This window comes from Fringilla coelebs (genome assembly GCF_963513975.1).
Source record: "Fringilla coelebs genome assembly, chromosome: 2".
Taxonomy (NCBI): Eukaryota; Metazoa; Chordata; class Aves; order Passeriformes; family Fringillidae; genus Fringilla; species Fringilla coelebs.
The window spans coordinates 5,335,268-5,357,148 of record NC_140029.1 but is presented as its reverse complement, the minus strand read 5'-3'; the positions used below and the strand labels follow the sequence as shown (position 1 = coordinate 5,357,148).

The following is a 21,881-nucleotide window of genomic DNA, read 5'->3' as shown; positions in this document are numbered from 1 at the left end:
CGCACGTGGCGGCGCGGGCGCATGGCGGGCGGCGATGGCGGCGGGCGCAGCCCCGGGGCCCGCCCGGCGCTGGCGCTGCGCGGGGCCCTGGCGGTGGCGAGCGGCGGGGGGCGGCTGCTGGCGGCGCGGCCCGGGCACGGCGGGTCAGTGCGGGGCGTGCGGGGCCGGGGCACTGCGGGGCGCGGGGGGGCCGAGCGGGTCCGAGCGGTGGAGGCCGCCCGGTTCCCCCTGAGGGGGCTCGCAAGGGCCCGTGTGGGCTGAGGGGAGGTGCTGGGGCAGTGCGGGAGCCGCTGGCCCTGCTGCGGTTCGTGCCTTTCCGAGCTCCTCGTTAGCGTTTTGTGGTACAGAAACTTCAGTTTAAAACTTCCTAGCCTTGGCGGTTTTCTGTCACGGTTTGCTCCCCTAGTTAAGCTGTAGCATAGAGAATATATAGATATCCACACACCCTATATATATACACAGACGTATACATGTATGTTATAGGTATATAACATAGTGTATATGTGTACATAACTTATAGAAAGCATATATTGTTATACATAAAACTACATTATTATATGTAAAATTACATTATTATACATAAAACCACATTATTGTACGTAAAACCACAATATTGTACATAAAACATACATGTAAAACTATAAGTGCCTAGAATGTATACAATATTATTTTGTAGATATATATGCACACACATATATATACATGTGTAATAATGGTCTATTTTATGTCCATGAGGAAGGTGCATGTAAATAGCTCCAAGGTGGGTGCCAAAAGGATGGTGCCAAACTCTTTCCATCTGTTGCCCAGTGACAGGGTGAGGAGCAATGGCCATAAAATAAAACACAAGAAGTTCCTCCTCAGCCCAAGGAAGAAGTTCTTTACATGGAGGTGCCAGAGCTCTGGAACAACAATTGGCAGGGAGGGTGTGGAGTCTCCCTTTCTGGTGGCATCCCAGAGCCATCTGGGCACGTTCTTGTGTCACCTGCTCTGGGTGACCTTGCCTGGGCAGGGGGTTGGACTGGGTGATCTCCAGAGGTCCTTTCCAACCCAAATGCTTCTGAGGTTCTGTGTGGTGTCAGAGGATGGGCCAGGCTCTGCTCTGTGGTGCCCAGCAATGGGACAAGAGGCAAGGGGCAGAAACTGATGCCCAGGAAGTTCCACCTGAAAATGAGGAAGAACTTTTTTATTCTTAAGTGACCAAACACTGGCTCAGATTGTCCAGAGAGGGTGGATTCTCTCTCTCTAGAGATATTCCAGAGCCATCTGGATGCAATCCTGTGCTGTGTGCTCTGGGATGGCCCTGCTGGAGCAGGGAGGTTGGACCAGCTGACCCACAGGGTCCCTTCCAGCCTGACCCATCTGTGATTCTGTGACTGGGTAAATGCTACTGACAGATATGCTGAATCTGACAGAAATAAAATTTATGCAAAATTCAGGGTTACTTCACCAGCAGGGGAGGGTTTCCTTTTTGACATCTGCACACATGTCAAAAATTTTAAGTCCAAAATTTTAAGCTTCTGCCACATCTGTAACACTCTGGGAGCCCACTTGGGCAGAGGTGGTTCTCAAGATGGGGGGGGTAGTTGTGCCGAGTAACTAAAATAAAAGAGTTTTACAACAGAGTTGCCACTCTCCATAGTTAAACATGGTTGTTCTAGTGCGGGTAATTTGAGGTTTGTTTTCCCTTGCAGTGATGAGAGTCTCTTCGTGTATGATTGCAGCAGTGCAGAGAAGCAGCCCTTAGGAGAGAAAGGGTGAGAAAATCTGCTCTTTTCTGGAGGGTGCATCCCTGAGCTGGTGTGGCTGTGAAGGCACTAGATGGAAGCCACAGGATAACTCCTTGAGCAGGTGAAGGGTTGGTTTTGCTAACCCTGATGGATATATATGGATCTTTTTTTTTGTTTCTGTTTCATCCAGAGTTTCATTCCACTGTGCACTTTTTTCTCTTTATTTCTAAAAAAACCAGCAGTGGCAAAATCAAAATCAATAATTCTGTCTCTTGTCAGTCAAGATATTTGTGGAAAAGTCCTGCATTTTTTGTTAGACATCTGGACCAAAAGAACCCACAAAGCACTTACATAAGTTCTCCTCCAGATCTGTTCTGTGAGTCACGAGAATTCAAAACACTCACGCAAAAAAAGTATTTTCTTAGTTTATATTCACCCCCTGGACATTGTTTTACTTGTAGCCAAACAAGAAACATTTTACTGGTTTCCTCATAATTCATATCAAGATGTGCCAGCACAAACTCTTGTTTTCTAAACAGGCTTTGATCCAGGCTTAGACCTGTCTGTTTCCTTTGTCTTGGATTATTTCTTTGCATTAATGTCCATGTTGGCTCAACATTCTAAGCAGAAATAAAAGCGTTTAAAGTTTTACCTTGTTCCTCACGCTCCTGGTGGTTTGGGAACAGCCCCCTGAGGGAATTTAGTAGCTATCAGGTTGTGAACTGTTGGTCCCCTTCTCTCTATTAGGCAGGATGGAAAAGGGACAGATAAAGGAAGTGATGACATCCTGGCTTTTGCCTTCTCCCCATCAGGAGGTTATTTTGCCTTGACAGATGACAACAAACGCCTGATTCTGTTCCGTACAAAGCCGTCCTGGGAATGTGTTAGTGTCAGGTAAGGAACTGCAGTTGTGGCTGATGGATTTAGAGTTCTAAAATGGCATTATTTGGGATGTTGGTATTTGTTACTACTTAGCTTCTTTTTGTTTGTTTTTTTTTCCAATTCTCTCTCTCAAACAAATGTAATGTTTTTGGGAATTTGTAGTATTTTTCAAGGATTGATGTGTGGTCTTCCCCTCACCAAGAATGGGAGTGCAGATGTTTAATATCACTGTCCAAGGAAGGATAATCTCTCTCCTTATGCCAAACACAGTATTTTTTATCTTTAAGAACTAAAACTCTACCCACTCTTGGTACACTGGGGTTGGGCCTGTAAGGCTGATGCCCAGCAGTTCAGTGAGTGCATTCTCTGTTCCTTCTGATTTTGAGGAGTTTTGGGGAGTTTGTGAACTTTCTAAAAAGTTCACATCTTTTCAAAAAGCCCATCTTTAGAGATGCTGCAGCTGCTTTTCTTCAGTACATTCCTCTTGAGGAAACAGCCTGTAGCTGTCCACCAGAGGTCCTCCAGTTCCAAGTTTTCTGCTGCTGCTTGTGACAATTCTCTGTAGAAAAACCAGAAAACCAGGATTGTGAAGGGCTTCCTGAGAAAGTACCTGAGCATGTGACATCTCTGCTTCTGTTGGTGTCTGACAAATGTGACAAATGTGAGATCCTGGTTGCAAAAAAAAAAAAGTATCTGTAGCTTGGCTCTGTGTGTAGGATACAGGATGGACCCTTGGAGATAAACAGTGTTGTAGTGAGGAAGTGGTCATGGCATGAAGCTGTGCCAGGGGACATTTGGGTTAGATATTAGGAAAAGGTTTTTCACCCAGAGTGGTTGTGCACTGGAACAGCTCCCCAGGGAAGTGGTCATAGCACCAAGGCTTACACAGCTCAGGAAGGGTTTGGACAGTGCTCTCAGGTGGGATTGTTGGGGTGTCCTTTGCAGGGCCAGAAGTTGGACTCAGTGATCTTTATGTGTCCCTTCCAACTCAGGATGTTCTATGATAAAACCAGAAATGCCCAATTCTGTTCAGTGTCCTGCCTTCCCTGCTGCCCTGCCTTGTGTGTCTTGCCTGTAACATGCCATGTATCATGGTTTGGTGTTTATTTTCTGCTGAAGGTTTAACTAGGACCACAGAGTTTTTTGGAATGTCATTACCTCATATTGGGAAAATGGGAATACAGGCAAAAGGGTTTCTGCATGGATAATAATGCCAAAGAGTGAGCTATGTGACTTGTATTGGTGTTTTGTAGCAAGCTGTATAAAGGTCTCACAGTGCAGGCCTTTGTAGTCAGCTTGTGTCAGACAAAGGGGAACTTTTGAATCTTTGTGCTCAAGATCACAGGTTGGCTGAGTAACCATTTTTGGAACTGTGTTGCCTGTGATCCTGTTGTTGTGGTGTTCCTTTAAATAGCCACTGAAAAGTCTGGGAGTCTCTCTCTTCCTACCTGAAGCATAGTGTATTGTCCTCTTGCCTCCACGTGGCCACTGAATTTCAGAGGAGGTAAATATAAAAATCCATTTCCTATGATCCTTGGTGCCCACAGTCCTGTGCTAGCGCACAGGATGTGTTTTCTGGCATCTGTGGTCCTTCTGTTTACCTGAGTAGATGTAAGAAAGCTGATACCTGCTACACTGGCAGCTGGAACTATGAGATGGTGGCAGATGATGAGGGAAACTCAGAGTTCAAGTTCAGAGCTTTGTCTGGACAAGGAATATGGAGCCTGTGGCTCTGTGACTTGGGATATGAGGAGGAAAGAGTTCCAGTGCTCTCCATCAAGGGCTTCCCTTTACAGTACAGAGTGATAACTGGAGTGGTTCTTACACAGTTTTTAAAAGTGTTGCTGCAAAGGACTCCCAGTAGGACAAATCCTACTTTGTCTTTTCTATGTGTTTAACTCATGTTTTTATGATGTAGAATGCAAGGAAGTCTACCAGCCTTCATTAGAATCCTGGCATGCTGCCTGGGTGAGGTGCTCAGTTGAGAAAATACCAAAGCAAAATGCAGTCATGCAGCTTTTAATGGTCTCCTGTTCTCTCCCCACCCCAGGTGTTTGCTATTACATAAGTCACTCATTTACTAGACTCAAAAGTGCCATTTCAGCCCCTTAGTGTTACTCTCATCGCTGCCATTTCAGTAATGTTGCATCTGAGAGCTTTTTGCTCAGCCTCTTGGTCTCTTTAACTTCATGTTTGCTGAGGCTGCCATCCAGAGCTTTCAAGCTGTGCCATTTGTCTTTCAGGTTTGTGAACAGGAGATGCACATCCCTGGTTATCACAGCTGCAGAGGATAAGATTTTTGTTGCAGATAAGTCTGGTGATGTCTATTCTTACTCAATAACAGAACCTAAAGCAGATGGAAAACTTGAGCTGGGTCATGTCTCTCTGCTAATGGATGTGGTAAGTGTGTGTATTTACAAACCTGCATTCCTGCTTGTGCTTGGTCTCTCATTGTTGTTCTTGTCCCAGATTTCTGGTTTGCTTTTTATTTATTTTTAAAAATTATATAAATGAAATGGGGTCCAGATTTCTTCCTACTGGGTTTATGTTGGGAGAGTTTGGTAAGGAAAAAAAGCTTATGAGTGTTGAAAAACTTCACAATAGAGTCACAGAAGTTTTGGTGACAGTGTCTATGGGAGTTCATCCACTCTGCCATGTCAGCTGAGCTCTTTGATGTGATGAGTTTCTTTTTAAGATGGAAGGGGTCTTGCAGCTCTACTGTTGGGGCTCAGTGGCTTTCACTGGACCTGGAAGTCAATGTTGCTTGTCTTAGTGAGTGAGAACATTACTGTCACAAAGATTTAGGCTTCCATTGTTGGAGAAAAGTGGCTTTGTGTTTGTACCTGCCTTTTGGGGTGAGGAGATAATTTTTTTTCTTAGTTAGGGAGAATTTCAAGCCTTGAACTGCTGGGCACTAAAGCTCTCCCTTTGCCAACAGGCCCTGAGTGCTGATGACCAGTATATCCTGACTGCAGACAGAGATGAGAAGATCAGAGTCAGCTTGACAAAGGCTCCCTACAGTATTGTGTCCTACTGCATGGGACACAGAGAGTGAGTGCCTTGTGTGCCTGTGTGCAGCCATTCCCTGCACAGCCACCTCTATCCACTCTCAATGGGTGAAAACTTCTCCTCAAATGACATTAAATAACAGCTTGGTCTGTGGTAGAGTCATGGAATGGCCTGGGTGGAAAGAGACCTTTAAAAGTCATCCAGTCCAACCCCCTGCCCATGAGCAGGAACATATTCAGCAAGATCAGATTGCTCAGAGCCCTGTCCAAGCTGGCTTTGAATGTTTGCAGGGGTTGGGTTCTACCACCTCTCTGGACAACCTGTGTTTTCACCAGCCTCATTGTAAAAAATTTCTTCCTTATATCTAGTCTGAGTCTACAGCTAGTTTAAACCTGTTATCCCTTCTTCTATTGCAACAGGTCCTTCTAAAATAGTCTGTCCCCATCTCTTTAAAAGACCCCTTTAGGAAGGCTGCAGTAAGGTCTGCCCAGAGCCTTTTCTTCTCCAGGCTGAACAACCCCCAATTCTCTCAGCCTTTCCTCACAGCAGAGGTGTACCCCAGGAGCTCTCCTGAGCTTCCAGCCTGTACATCAACAGTCTCACAGAAGTTTGGGGTGCTGCTGTGATTTGAGATGCTCACCTGATGTGAGCAGTTGTTTTGGTAGTGCTTGAAATGTAGTTTTGTTTTTTTCTTGTCATTTAATGTGGCATAAGAGCAATTAGCAGTGAAATAGCACTGTCCTTGTCCCTGCTGCATGCATGGAATTAAACCATCTCCTGGGTTGAGTTCACCTCACCACCCATCCTGCTGTATGTGATTTTTTCATGTGAATCTCTAAAAACATTTCTCTCCCTGCCCTCTGCTTGTTCTTGTGGCCTCCTCTGGACCTGCTCCAACAGGTCCATGTCCTTCTAGCAGCCAGGACTCCAGAGCAGGACACAACCTGTGGGGCCTCAGCAGAGCAGAGGAGCAGAATCATCCTCCCTCCACATGCTGCTCACAAGAGGATCCAGAAATGGTTAGCTCAGGATGGAGTCTATCTTAGTCTTAGGAAGGGAAGTCCCTAGGAATTGTCTTTTGAGGTTTGAACATATGCTAATTAAATTTATGTCATCTCAGTGCAGAACTCAGGCTTGTTAGGTTCTGTGGTAATACAGAAAAACCTGGCTGTGTCACCAGGGTGGATAGAACATGCCTACCTGGACAGCAGACTGCAGTGTGCTGGAGACTGCAGTATGAAAGAAACTCAAGGAAGATGGAGAGACTCTGTAAGAGCTTGGAGTGACAGGACAGGGGGGAATGGCTTTGAGCTGACAGGGATAGGTTTAAATTAGATATTAAGAAAAAATTCTTTACTGTGAGCGTACTGAGGCACAGGTTGCCCAGGGAAGTTGTGAATGCCCCATCCCTGGAAGTGCCCAAGGTGTTCATTAGTGGTTGCAGAGTGAAAAGCAGTGTAAATTAATTGAAATGTATTCAAAAATTCAATATTTAAATTAGAAATTAATAAAATATGGTTACATAAAGCAATAATTGTTTCGTTTCACAGTCCTGGATTTTCTGCTCTCAGTGGGGCTCCTGGTGATTCTTGCTGGATCTGTTGTGCCTGCTTTGTCCTGGAAGTTGTATTACAGTGACCAAATCTCTTCCTTCTTTTTTTTCACGCTATGTCTTTAAAGTTATGCCTGTTTTCAAAGGCAAGACTGTCCCATTCAGGTCATGTTCTGCTCAGGTCACTGTGTTTGAGACTGGTGAGCTCTGAGATAATAATGATCCCCAGAAGTTCAGGTCACCACCGCTCACCAAAGGCAAAACAGGATCACCAGCTTCTGGAAAACAGAACTTCTGGATGAATGTAGGCACTGGTAAATTGCCACATTAAAATTCTCTAAAGATTGCTTTTAAATCATCAACCAGCTGTGTCTGGGGAGATGTGGCACTCTGGAGGCTGAGCCATCACTGCTGTGTTTTAAATGATCTGTTGATTCATGTTTTTCATGTGCATCATGAACTGAGAAAGGGGAATTTACTACCTGAGTAAATCTGTCTCCATTGGCACTTTTTAATCTAAATGACAATGTTCTCAGCTGGGAGGAAGTCAGTAGAATTCCCTGAGTGCAAATGGGGAAATTTAATTCTTTATTAAGTAGAAAGTCAGTAGTTTGTGTAGTGCATGTTTACTAAGCACTGGTGACATTTTCTTCTTCCTCCTAATTACCTTGATGTAGAAAATCTGTTTGTTTATTGTAAGGTTCTCTTTAAAACTGCAGTTTTCTCTTACTGTGTGTGTTTAAGGACAAGGGTGTCAAGCAAGAGAGTTCAACTTTTGACTGCTTTTCCTTTAGGTTTGTAAGCAAAATACTTGTAATACCCAACTGTCCTGACCTGCTGTTGTCAGCTTCTGGGGTATGTATTAAATTTCTTCCAAAAAGTGTTGATTTTTTTGTATGTTTAGGTTTTTTATTATTATTTATACCTGTGTTTAGGCCAAATTCATTGGGATACTTGGAATAATCTCTCATGGTTTGCAGCATGGCCTCCCTCCTCCTCCTGCCCCTTTTTTGTTGGTTCTGTTCAGCGTTCAGCCATTCTGTTGCTGGATCACATAATAACCTTTTACTGTGCTTATAGTAAAAGGCATCTTTGGGATGGTGAAATTACCATTAACTCTTGCTCTGGAGCACAGACATTGCCTTCTTGGGTGAGAACTGTAGAAATGAATGTTCCCTCCCTTCCCTCTCCAGCTATTTTCCTGAACTGATGGCATCCTGCTGCCCTGACACATCTGTACAGAGATGGAACTGGCCTAAAAGAAGGGAAACAATATTCTTTGTTCCCTAGACTACTAAAACTGCACAGGAAACAAATAATGTTTCCTGTGAAGATGTGAAGATCACAGTAACTCCTGGCATTTGGTTTCAGCTGCTGCTCTTGCTTCCCTAAGGCTCTTGTCCCTCTTAATTATTGAAGCAGCTCTAGTGCTAGTGCTGCACATGGCTGTATTTCACTCTTAGCAAATGCTCTTGGCTTTGTTGTTCCAGAGAGGTGTTTAGTCTCTCTTCAGGAGGTTGCTAAATCAAATGACAGTTTGGTTGATAACAAGAGCTAGGGGCAGAGAAGGGCAGCCTGGAAGAATTGCCATTAAAATGCTGAGCACATGTGTAGCTGTGCTGTTTGAGACAGGCTTGAAATACCCTCCTCCAGCTACCCAATTTCCACTTCAAAAGGAGAATTAAAATTAGCATGATTGAATAATTTAGAATACAAGGGGAAATTATGTTAATTAAAATGCTTTATCTGCAATTTGAGGTCTTAACTAAGTGACTATTTAGCAGCTTCTGTGGGAGCTCTTCAGGGAAACAGGGTTTAGCTGAAGGCCAGGAGTGGCCTCTCTTTGCCTGAGTGCTGATAGTAACAGACTTATGTCCACTTCCATCTGTCCAGGACTCCACTCTGAGACTTTGGGAGTATAAAAGTGGAGAAGAAGTGCACTGCTGTCAGCTGAGTACCATCTGTGGGCCTCAGGCAACCAAACCAGACCAGGTATGTCCGTGAGTGCCAGTGCTTTTGCTGTGCTCCTGATCCTTGGCACTGCCAAATGTGTTGGTTGCATTTTCCCTTCTGTCACTGGGTTTAGAACTTACAAAAGCTGTTACAGTAATCTGGGATTTTGGGAAGATGGTCCCTGAAATCCATTCCTGTGTTTTGTGTGAATTTATAAACTGTGCCAAGCAGTGACCTAAAGAAGCTGCTTCTAATTCTTCCCAAATTCAAGTTCTGCACAGTAGACAAAACCTTCACTTGAAATTTTTTTTTTCTAAAACCACAGGTGTTAGAGTCTTCTAGGCAGAAAACATCCTCTGACACTAAAGAAGAAGATCTAAACATTCACCCATTTTATGAAATGCTTAGAATTCCAAGTGTTAAAGTTGCAATTTTCCTGAGCAAAAAGACGCTTTGTAATATTTTTAACCAGTGACCTTCAGTAGTCCCCTGTGGAGTCAAAACGCTGGGCTTGTTATTTTAGGTTCTCTTGCAGCTGGACAGTGTCCAGAATTTAAATGTGTGAGTTCTACACAAAAACTGAGCACCCCAGCTCCTGAGCTTCCAGCCTGTACATCAGCAGTCTCACTCACACAGGTTTGGGGTGCTGCTGTGACTTGAGATACTCACCTGATGTGAGCAGATGTTTTGGTAGTGCTTGAAATGTAGTTTTGTTTTTTTCTTGTCATTTAATGTGGCATAAGAGCAATTAGCAGTGAAATAGCACTGTCCTTGTCCCTGCTGCATGCATGGAATTAAACCACCTACTCATCTGCTGGGTTATTTGAGTTCTCCTCACCACCCATCCTGCTGTGTGTGATTTTTTCATGTGAATCTCTAAAAACACTTCTTTCCTTGCAGACCACAGTTGCCTCCCAGTTGTCAGGTGACTGGGAAGCCATGCAGGGCCCTCGAGGCAAATCCACGTTGGAATCCATATCCAGGCAGAAACTGAGTTGAAAATTCTGCCTTCTCTCCTTTGTGTTGTGCTTTTGGTGGTGGAAGTGTGTTGTGCTTCACCTCCCAGCAGCTGGGGAGCCACTTTCATTACAGCTGTCCCATTTGCATACGGGAAATCTTGGGTTTGGCCAAGGGTTGGGCTCCTGGGTTCCTGTTAGCAGAAATTCAGGGTGATATCCTTATGGACAATTTAACCTGCTCCTTGGACCCTGGAGTCTTCTTGAAAACACACCTGAGGCACACACCTCTCACACACATTCACAAGGTATCTGCCTCGTTTCAGCTTGGTGCCAGTGCTTGAAATCTTTGAAAAAGCTGTTCTTGGGGATTTTGACAAGTGAAAAATGTACAAGATTGGGTGACAAACCCATCTAACTGGTATCCACTGATACTCTGGGTGCAGCAGGATTTGAGCATTTGTTTTAGAAGGAATAATGGGTTTATTTTAAAACAGTTGTAGGATCACTGAGGACAAGTAAGCAACTAATTGAAGTGGGGAATTCTGTGATTAATATTAAAAATGCTCTTTGTTGCATAGACTGGCTTAGCATTATTAAGATGGCTTGTGAGTAAATTAGCAGTGCCTAATCTCACACTGAACCCTAATTCTACTGATTCCAAACAAGTTAATCAAAAAATAATGTTGAACTATCTAATAAACCTTGAATGTAGCATTTGATAAACAAATGTCAAAAAACTTTTTGCTGCAGGTGGGAGCCGATCTAAGAAAACCTCTCCAACTCTCTTAGAATGTTTTTAAATGTAGTTTAGTAATATTTGCCTTGTCTCCCTTTCATAAAATCCCCTCCATAAGATACTCTACATGCTGATTAAACCTCAGGAGAAATTGGAGGTGCCCTTTGCTTGAGGATCTCCATTTAGCTTCTTAACCCCAGTGTGAGTAAGCAGAGACAGAAAGGGAAAGCCCATAAACTATGGGTTAATAAATAGAACTCAGTAATTAAGTAATAAACCTTATTTCTGCAGTGCTTTGCAGTTTTTCCATCCGCTGTCATGTGTGGTGGTGCTGTTGGAAGCCACATGGTGGCCTGTGACTTGTCTCTGTGAAATCCTGGATACTGCTCACTCTCACAGGTGTTCTGCAGTAAAAAAAACTTGTGTTCTGCTGGCATCATAGTGCTAGCAATACCAGAGGTGAAATCTGGGGACAGTGTTTAGTCATGCTGAGCATCCAGGTATGTCACAGGTCATCTCCACAACCTAGAGTGACATTCATGGTCTGAATTTAAGGACACAATCTCTTGAGTCAGCACTTTGCAGCTTGTAACAAGCAGTGTCTGCAAAGGACTCTGCAGCCAGGGATCAGATGGGGATAGAAGTGCTTTTTCTTTTCTTTTTTTTCTATTTTTTTTTTGTATTGTTACATTTAATTTTTACCATTGATAGCCAGTGTGAATGCATTGGAGCTTTAAACACAGCTTGAAGCTCAATGAGGAATCATCAGTAATGGTGGGTCATGTGAGCACAAAAATGTGGGCTTATTTTGCTTGGCAGATGATGAATATGTGTCTGTTTGGGGAATGTAGGAGTGTTTTGAGCAGTGTAGCATTGGTTTCAGCTGATGGCTTACAGATCCTCAGTTCATTTTCCCACTAGAATGGGAGTAATTCTCTTAACTCCATAGTGCTGTATAAATATTTTCCTGCTTCAGAGCTTTCACCTCATCTGATCCTCTTGACAGCAGAAGCTTGTTTAAAGTCCAGAACATGAATTGCACAACTCTACCCCAATGCACCAGTACATTAATTTTTTATAGGGTCACTTCTTCTTACAGATGACATCAAAAGTTAATTTTAAGGTGTTGGCAGGCTGATAACAGTGCCATATAAATACTGTCTTGAGTTCAGAGAGTATCAAGTGAACATCTGTTTGTCACAGAATGTTCTTGTAGCCCTTCCTTAACTGATTTCATAGTCCTGTCCTTGACCATGATACTGCTGTGGGTCTTGCATTCATTTTGCTGATTTTTTAACTTACCCAGACATGGAAAGAACTTGGAAAGAAGATGCATTTTCTTGTCTCTTTCCAGCTGTGAATAAAACCTGGTTTAAATCAAAACAGCCTCCTCTTCCCTCCTCCAGTGGGGCTGGGAGAGAGCTGCTGCCTAATTCAAGTTCACAGAGCCCTTTGTCTCTCTAACAAAGCTCTTGGCTGTGTAGGTGGGCACTTCCCTGCATGTTTGTCAGGCAATAGGCAGAGAGGCAGAGCTTTGTTATTAGAAATAAATAGCTCAGGTTTCAGCTTTTATATAGATATATATATCTATATCTATATATCTATTTTGGCTTGTTCCTTTAAGTTTTTGACAAACTCACTCATGGCTTACAGTAAGTAGGAGCTGTCAGTTCTACTCCAAAGGTGTGGTGTAGTGGCTCCATCCTGCAGAAACAGCATTTAGCCACATCAGCTACACAGAACCTTTGTGGTTCAGCCCACTCATTCTACCTGGTACTTGTTTTATGTCTGTGTGAAACAGGGGTCCTGGGTCCCAGTGCTGAACATGGACTAATAATTTCATATTTCTGCAGAGTAGCAGGAGATCAGTCCCATCTGCTCCCAGGAGCTCTGAACCATATCAGTCCTTTTGATAATATTTTTTATTAACTGCTCCTCTTCTGTCCAAACAGGTGGCTTGCTGTTCTTGCTTCCCCCTATGAAATTGTATTACACAATTTTTCTTATATGCTGGAGAAAAAAAAGTGTTTTCAGCTCTGTTATACTATGAATTAATTTTCTTTCCCACAGTTGGTTTATCTCTGAGTGGTTGCATCATGTGCTGTTGACAAAATGGTTAGCTTCTGATGTTAAACTTGCTGACTTGAATTTCTGGGAGCTGTACAGCTTGTTTTGCTTTCCTACATGGATTGCAAAACTGTGAAACAAGCACCCTGACAATGCCTTTACATCAGCTGGTAGCTGCAAGGGTAAAAGCCTGTGGTAACTCCCAAATTTACCCTGACTTACTGAACCAGAGGTTCTGTCCAGTCACCAGTGTCATGTTAGGGAATAAGGTGGAGGTTAAAAAAATGAATATTTGAGGATACATCAGAATTCTGCCAGCAGAGTGTCAAAAAAATGTATTTTCCCTGTCCTAAAGGAAATAACTCTCTGCTTCTCTGCTTGCAAGTTTTTAGTCATCAGCAATGTTGGTGTTGTCACTGCTTATAAAATTCACTTGAGAACCAGCCTTTTGCTGTAGCAGTTTTGCTGTTCACATTATATAATAGATACTTTTGAAAAAGCACCCCAGGACATCATTTTGCAGTTTTTTCTACTCCTCCCAAGTTCTTCCCACTCCAGGAGCCTCAAATCAGTTGTTTTTTATTTCAAGTAGAATGGTTTGTACAGCAAAGGTGCTGCTTCTCTCCCAGATAGAACAGGAGTGTGATGTGGGGTTTTTTTTGTTGTTGTCTTGGTTTTGTTGGGGAATTTTTTTAATGAGGAAAATGGCCTCAGGCAGGCCTTCCTTGTTGTTCAGAACACATTTTCTGTGGAGCAGGATGGCTTCAGCCAGGCTCAGGTTGGAACAGAGGCAGCACAGCAGGGATATTGGGGATATTAGCTATGCATCACTATCTTCATTTTTTAACAAACAGAACAGCAGCTAATAGCTTGTGTTTGTAATGTCTGAGCTGCTGGAGTGATATTCTGCCTGAGCAGGCTTAATGTCAATGTTTTTGTCATTAGCATTGCAGGAGAGAATGTTTGGAGGTGGTGTATTTTCCTTCATCTGTTGGTTTGTCTGCTAGGAGTAGTTCACTCAAATCTTTACATTTGATCTCGGGACAGTGTGGAAGGGAGAAGTGTGGAAAACTTTATAAACCAGCAAACACTGGTACAAAAATAACCTTGACTGCAGTTAGAAGGTAATTAAGTTGCTTAACTTGCTGTAAATTAAGTCATCTGCTAAATTTTAAAAGCTCATAGTGAAATGGAATGTGAATTTTCTGCCCATAAATGGTCTCAATTTATAAGGTGTTTTTTTTTTTTTTTTAATTTCTAATAGAAATACACTGTGTCAAGAATAACCTACTGCTGTCAAGGTGGTTATGTTGCCATTCTGTGTGACAGGTAAGAACACATGGAATAATGCCTAAAATCATCACAGCTACTGCAGAGACATGAGCAGCTTTCCCTGCTGGCTGTCCTGGCTTTCCTTGAGCTTGGAGTTCTTGGTACTGTGGATCTCCAGATGTCCAGGAATGCCTGTGGCCTTCCAGAGAGCCTTTGTGTCCTGGACTTGCTCTGAGCACAGTGGGGAGTGCAAGGGTTACCTGGCTCAGTTAATTTTTGTGATTCAAACATGATTCAAACAAATGATTCAGAGTTTGTGATGCCTTTCCCTCAGTGGAGGAAACACAAGGATGGGATGTACAAGAGCTGGGAGATGTTTTATTTTGGTTGGTGCTCAGCTGTATATTTACCTTCAAGTGCAGCCCTGTAGGCCAGTGTGTCACATGCAACACTCCTCATAAAAGTCCTTAGTAATCCTTCTGAAATTCCCTTCACTGCCCTTTCTTTTAAAGAGGAGACAGCACTGGCTCCTTTTTCTTTCACATAACACTTGAAAAGCTGTTTGACACTTTGGGTATTTACAGCTTCTGACTCAGATCATGTAAGCAAACAGCATTTGAAGTGCTCATTCTAACCACTTGGCTTTGGTTCTGTTTGGAATTGGAGTGGGTGTCTGTAGTTTGCTGTACAAGTGATGGCTGTAGGTGGATTTGGTAATAATGGTAATTAAGTTTTTCCTCTCAAAAGTATTCCCACAGTCTACATCTTTCAACTCGATGCCACTGCCCAGCAGCTGCTTTACAAACAGCAAATCTCTCTGAAACACAAAGGCTGGGACATTGCATTTGAGGAAATGGGAGACCTGTGGATTTTGCAGGAAGACAAGGAAGCTCCTCTTCTTTTGTACAGAGCATGTGATGGACAGTGGAAGGTACTTCTTTAATACTGAAAATCCTGCATGTTTGATGATGTCTTGATGCCACAACAGAAGTGGAGTTTGCTGTTCTATGGAAGCTGAAAAGGCACCTTTCTCTCTGTCCTGAGATGGAGTAAAAGCCACAGATACACATCTCATTCTTCTTCTCACCTGTGTGTGATGCAAAGGTGTCAAGAGCTTGTTGTGAACACCAGTGTGTCTGTTCTCAGCTAAAGCTGCCATTTGCCACAGCAGGATCAGAGTGCTTGTCAGCACTCACTACTTTAAACCATTGCCTGAGCTTTCTGTGGGCTACACTTGATGATTTTAAAAAAAAACTAAAACGACAAACCAACAAAATCCCTTTGGATTTGCTCAGGAATTCTTCCCACACAGCTTTCCTTGTGCCTGCCTCTGAGGGATCCTTTCTAGGACAAGGCATCCTGGGAGCAGTAAGGGAATTACTTTTATTTTCCATGAGAACAGGGAATAAGATTTGGGTTAGGTGCTATCAAGTTCTCTTTTCTTGCCTATTAAAAAACTGAAAACTCATTTATTATCCTTGTAAGTTCCCAGCTAATTATGGTCTGGTTTTGAAGAGGTTTTAATGAAACTTCTGAGTGTGTTCTTTGACTCTAACATGTTCCCTGGGATATTTCTTCTCCTCACAGATTAGTAAGTCGGAATCAATTTCTTTGTTCAAATGGCAAAGCTTTCCTAGCAGAACTTGAGATCTCAGGACAGGTTTCAATAACAGTCCTAGAATAAAGGAGCCTGGAAGAGATCATGGAGGTTTTACACTTGCTGTGTTTCACTACACACTTCTGAGAGCTGGTGCATTTTCAGCATGCTGTGGAACACAAAATTGTCTATTAATCCCAAAATAACATGCAGCCTTCCTTCTTTTCCCAGGCTGTAACTGATGACAAGGGATTACAGAAGATGTCAAAATACATTCAAGACAACTGGACTGTGTTTGAAGGTGAGAAATTTGGCCTAAAGCTTTAGGGAATGCAGTTTTTTACAGCTGAACATAAGATTTAGAACAAGATTGGAGTTCAGGTCAGTGCAGCTGGCTCTTGAAGTCAGTCTTTTCTCAGTTTCATCACTCTGTCTGGTGTGGAAGTCAGTGCAGATAATGAAGTGTGTTGAGGGCTGTGTTATCACAGAACCATGGAAATATTTAGAGCTGAATTGCAACCTTATAACTTTTCCATAGACACCTTATCACAGGGATGCATCCAAATAGCTTCTGGCTGAGCTGTTGGAGTCTGTCTTACGGCTGTGGTATCAAAAATTGGTGTTTGTTGTCTTGTCTCCTGCCTGGGTGTGAGACTTTATCACAGGTACAGTGGAGACAGTCAGGAATGGAACAGCTCTGCTGTAAAGATGGGCTGTTGGGTTCACCTTGGCAGGGCAGGATGTGGAGCCTGATGTGACTGGAAGGTGTGACCCTGGATATGACAACAGATGACATTGCTAAGTGTCTGGCTGGTTCATTTTGTTCTTGCTTCCTGCCCCACTCCCAGTCTCTGTCAGAAAAATAGTGCCTGGTTTCCTCATTCAGACTCACCCTATGTTTTCAGGATTTTTTGTATTATAAAAAACACCCAGCTGAAATTATAGCAGTGGTTGTGGCTGCAGGGTAGAGAGGGGCTGTGGCATGTGCTAAAATCTCAATTATGTAATGAAACTTCATTCATAGAAATTTCTATGCTGTACTTTGCTGGGAGACAGGAATCTTCCTTAAAAACCATGGGACAGTTCCCACCAGTCTTATGGTCTGTTCATGGTGGCCATATGTAAAGATGGAAGAGCTGCAGAAATGTTCAGTCTGGTGTAAAGTCTCCTTAATATCTGGTACTGGATGGTTTAGCATGTAGCTGTCATTAAGTTGGTCGTTAAATTGTAATTAAGGTGGTGCAGTCTTTGTAAGTCAGGTGTTCCTTTGGAAGGGAGATGTTTGCATGGAGATGTTGCAGACTTGATAGTTACAGCCAGGCAGATAATTAGGAGGATGAGGGCTGAGTGGAAATGAGCACAGAGGAGTAGAGAGCAGGCAGGGGGGAGAGGTTCTGGGCATAATTAGCACGTGGAAACTCAGTCACCAGCTCATCTGCAGCTGGGAAGGGAGCATGGCTCACATGACAGGGTTCATTAGTGTTAATTAGTAAGGGGAGGCTCACTTGATGAGCACTTATTCCAGTGCATAATTAGTCCTTTAAAGGGAGTTATGTCTTCTGAAACAAGCGATCATTACATTGTTTGTATTCAGTCCCAATCCCTGCATATTGTCCTTTTATAAACTTTTCTCACCTGTCTGAGGTTTCTGTAGGATTTAGGATGCAATGGTCAGTCTGGAAGTATCACAGAATTCCAGGATGGTTTGGGTTGAAAGGAACCTTAAAGACAACCCAGTTCAACTCCCTGCTGTGGGCAGGGACACCTTCCACTAGTCCAGGTTGATCAGAGCCTCATCCAGCCTAGCCTTCAACACTTCCAGGGATGGGGCATCCACAGCTTCTCTGGGCAACCTGTACAGAGTGCCTCACCCCCCTCACAGGGGAGAAGTTCTTCCTAATGTTGAATCTAAACCCACTCTCAGTTTGAAGCCATTCCCCCTTGTGCACATTAACCAGTGTGGCATTGGGCTGTAACTGATCCCAGAAGAGGATTTAGTGCAGACTGATCAAGTGGAGAGCAGCATGGCTGTTCAAACTGGCAGCATGCAATTTCTCCCAGGGCTAAAGGCCAGTAAAGCCCGTCTGAGTGCAACACCCCTGAAAGTGAGAGCTTGAGCGTTGCTGAGTACCACAGAGGGAAACTTGCTTTGTTTGTCTGCCAAGAAACAGGGGGATGCTGTATGTGGGTTTCTGTGGAGTAGCACACTTAGCTTCAGGACCAGACCTTAGCAGGTACTGGATTTCTCTTCATTTGTCCTTTAGAGAGTGTGAAGTTTGGTGAGTGGGAAGAGATGAGAACTGGAGATAACTGGCTTTGTCAAGTGCCATTCCAACAATTTTTTAGAAATATGGACTGAGCCAGCTGGTCTCATTCTGTGTTCTGTACAGAAACAATCTGATGAGGGATTTTTGGATAGCAGTTAGTTCCCTGCTAAACTCATCTAAACCTACAGTCTTGGGGATGCTGTGAGGAATATTACCCTGAATTCACAGGAGGTGTAACATTGAAACAAATGCTTGGGAATCTATGTGCTATAGAACACGACTGTTTGAGGTCTGCTCCTTTGTCCTTCTTTGAAGCTAATACTCTAGGAGAAAATCCAGCTAAGCACAGTTAGGTAGCAACTCCTTTTGTAGTGCTTGGGTCTCAGGAAACAACTTCAGCAGTTGAAAAACAGAAACCCTGAAGTTTGCAGGTGTCCAATGTGTGAGGAGAACTGTGGTCTCTCTTTGCTTCACTGTGAGCTGCTTGAGTCTGTGTGAATTTTTTAGCCTAAAAGTGGAGGCTGTGCCTGGCTGGTGAATGCTGAGCAGGTGCTTGCCAACACAAATCAGGCTTACACAGTGTAAATGTTGATATTTAGTCACAGAGTGGTTTGGCTTGGAAGGGACATTAAAGATGATCTCATTCCATCCCCCTGCCGTGGCAGGGACACCTTCCACTATCCCAGGTTGCTCCAAGCCCTGTCCAGCCTGGCCTTGGACACTTCCAGGGATCCAGGGACAACCACAGCTGCTCTGGGCACCCTGTGCCAGGGCCTCACCACCCTCACAGTCAAAAATTTCTTCCCAATATTTAATCTAAATCTGCCCACCTTCAGTTTAAGGCCATTCCTCATTGTCCTGTCACTACATGCCTTTGTGAAAATCCTTCTCCAGCTCTCCTGGAGCCCCTTGAGGTATTGGAAGGCTGATACAGTGGATAGGACCACAGTAAATGAACTGGAATGCCACTGTCTAAAATTACAGTCCAGGAAGTAATCTATGAGACTGCTGAGGGAATTAACACCTATTAATTAAACACTGCTTTGCCCAACTCCAGGTTTTGTTGGTGCAGGGAGCTACTACAGCCACCTGTACAAGGCCTCCTTTGATAACATGGATGAGTACCTGCAGAGGAAGGAGAAAAGGTTACAGCAGCAGAAGAAGAAAAAGCAGGATCTGCAGCATGATTCCAGTGGACAGGCAAAAAAAAAGATGAAGACTGAAGAGCCATCACTATGACTGCTGTGAGCTTGTGATCTTTGCCTTGAGGAAAGGAAGTGATCCAACTGTGGACTGTTTTTATGTGAAAAGTGAATTATGCAAAAGGACTGGTTTAAAATTTTATTCAGGTTTTCAGGCAGGCTGATATGGCAATATCCTGTTTGCAGCAAGTAATGCATTTACAACATACCTAAACTTTCTAGCAGAATACAGTGTTAGTGGCTCAGTCCTGTGAATCTCTGATGCATGTTATATGAATATTGGAGATGGTCTTTTCCTTGAAACAGGATGTTCTTTTTGCCTGCTGTGTTCAGGCTTTCTTTTTTAAGTGGACACACGCTGATTAAAGTGGATGCAACTTTGTTTTTATTACTTTTGGTTTGGATTGTTTTTTTTGGTTTTTTTTTTAAACCTTTTTTAAAAAAGTCTGTTAGTTAATGTAACTAACTTAGTGTGCCTGGGTATGGGAAAGGGAGCATAGAAAAAATTCTTGCTGGGTATGAGAGGTTTTAGCTGAGACTTTGCCTTCTCTGTTTTTATCCTTTAACTTTGGTTCATATGGTTGGGATTTTGCCTAGCTTCTAATCCATTACTTCCTACTTGTGGAATATCTCAGTAGGAAGAAGTGCAAAAGTTAATTTTATATGCTGCAAAGTAAAAGTCAAACGTGTCAGTCAGCATTGTGCCATTGGAAGCTTTTTCCATTGCAATATGATCCTACTGGTGTCTGTGAAAATCATTCCAGAGGCCTGGGAGCAAAATTTGGAGTGCATCCTGCTTTTTTCATTGAGAACTTTTCCATTTTAATTATCCAAGAGATAGATCTTCTTGAGAAGTTATCAGAGAGAGCCTTGTGGGGCCACTTGTTGATTCATCAGGGGGGCAGAAGATGTGTTTATCTGCCAGATGATATCATGTTCATGTGGAATATAATGTCCTTCACAAAACCAGGTGTGGAAATCTGTACAGTCCATTAAAAGTACTCAGAATTAACCTGTGCACTGTGAGTGGTTCTCTCTGCAATGTGTGGATATGTAGAATTTTTGCATTCAAATGCAGATGTGGGGCCCAGCTGCTTGGTTTGCTGACAGCTTCTCCCTTTCTTCTGTGGAAGATGCTGAATGTCAATAACAGAGCTCAGCAACAGATAGCAAATCTCTTGGTAGTTCACAGAAATGCCATTCTGATGGGAAGCTGGGATGGAAACCCTGTAATTTTAGTCTTCTGAAGGAAGGTGGAGGGTGAAAACCTGCTGGGCTGTACCTGAACAGCCAGTGCATTTTTCTTGGGTCTCAGGAAAGGGTGAGAAGCTGCCATCTGAAGTGCTTTATAGTGGGTAGGAGTGCTGGCTTAGCTTTTGAAACTTGGTGGTTCTTATGTTCATTTAATTGAAGAGAGGCTCTAGGGAAAGCAGTTGGGGAAGCATTTAAGGAAGCTCAGCCTCAGAGTGTAGCTTTTATTTAGGAGTAGAGTTTGCTGGTGTTCAGATTCTGTAAAATACCACCAGGAACAGGCTTGTGTTCACACTGCCTGTGAACCAGACAGGACAGGAGGAAAAGGTTCTGACTAGATCTTTTGCTAGCTGTGAAAAAGATGTGATCCCATGATGAAGCTTGCAGACACCATGCAAACTCCCAACTCTTTTAACAAATTTGAATCTGCAGCAGGAGAGCCTGTATTGGGACACTTCCAACCCATTTTCTCACTGGAGGAAAATCTGAGGAGGACACAGGTAACTGTCTTCAGTGGTTGGTTGCAGATCATGTATGTCAGTATTAAACTTCTGAAGGATCAGAAGCTGCCATGGCAATTCCTATTCCTGAGGGATATTTTTCCCCAGCACAGGATAGACCTTGACAGTGATCTCTACTGGCTGCAGGCACTCCTGTGATCCTCACCCTGCTGCTCTCCTGGAAGAAACCCAAGTTTTCTTCCAGCACTTGAACTCATGACAGATTGTGGTGTGTGGGAGTGACATGAGATGTGATATCTGACAGATGGCTCAAGCCTTTTTGTTCTTCTTCCTGCAAGTTCTCCTTTCCTATTTCATTTCATGTTTCTTTTTTGCACACAGCAGCTCCTGAGCTTCAGTTGTGAGACCATGTGTGCCTGTGCATTGCTTTGAAGGGCTCTGTGCAAAGTGATCAGAGAAAGGAAGCTTTGCTGGAAGGTCTAAATCCTTCTTTTAGATGTTTTCCAATCTGCCTTGTGTAGCTGGAAAACACAAATCATTAAAAGGGAGTGGATACCACTGCTGCAGAGAGGAAGACAACACTCCTTCCCCTGGAATTTGAACTATTTATTTCTAGTGGTTAAACCTGGTGTCACTTGCTTGTGTTTATTTTATGAACTTGAACCAAGGCCTGTCTGTGTGCCTGGCAAAAGGGAGTAGGTCAATGAGGGTGTAGTTTTATAGCAGGACTGGAAAGCCTCAAACCATTCCAAGAATATTTGTAGGCCACATAAGTTCACCCCATGCTGCACTGGAGCTTTTTGTGGTGATTGTGCAACTGCCCTGCCTCTCTCCAGAGCACTGACAATCCAAGGAGCTTTTTAAAATGCAGGTAGGGGAAAAGGTGTTTCTTTTCCTCAGTATTTCAAACCAAAACAGATCCTTCCCACTCCTGCTGCTGGGATTT

At 43.4% G+C, this 21,881-nt stretch overlaps 1 protein-coding gene across 1 annotated transcript; it reads left to right on the top strand.

The window, feature by feature from the left end:
* The first annotated feature begins 16 nt into the window (after positions 1–16).
* On the top strand, positions 17–20,208 carry WDR4 (WDR4 tRNA N7-guanosine methyltransferase non-catalytic subunit). The gene is made up of 11 exons (XM_084223875.1): positions 17–143; positions 1,692–1,754; positions 2,475–2,621; positions 4,853–5,009; positions 5,548–5,660; positions 7,965–8,025; positions 9,064–9,162; positions 14,150–14,214; positions 14,905–15,088; positions 15,986–16,055; positions 19,079–20,208. The coding sequence occupies exons 1-11, from the start codon at positions 22–24 to the stop codon at positions 19,258–19,260; spliced, it is 1,263 nt and encodes a 420-aa protein (XP_084080001.1). The 5' UTR covers positions 17–21; the 3' UTR covers positions 19,261–20,208.
* Positions 20,209–21,881: the final 1,673 nt, after the last annotated feature.

Bases quoted from the DNA above. Each gene is read 5' to 3' on its own strand.
- WDR4 (XM_084223875.1), top strand. From the start codon at position 22: ATGGCGGGCGGCGATGGCGGCGGGCGCAGCCCCGGGGCCCGCCCGGCG. The intron at 1,755-2,474 runs GTGAGAAAATCT...TCTCTCTATTAG, and splicing joins CAGCCCTTAGGAGAGAAAGG to GCAGGATGGAAAAGGGACAG. The intron at 16,056-19,078 runs GTGAGAAATTTG...GCCCAACTCCAG, and splicing joins CAACTGGACTGTGTTTGAAG to GTTTTGTTGGTGCAGGGAGC.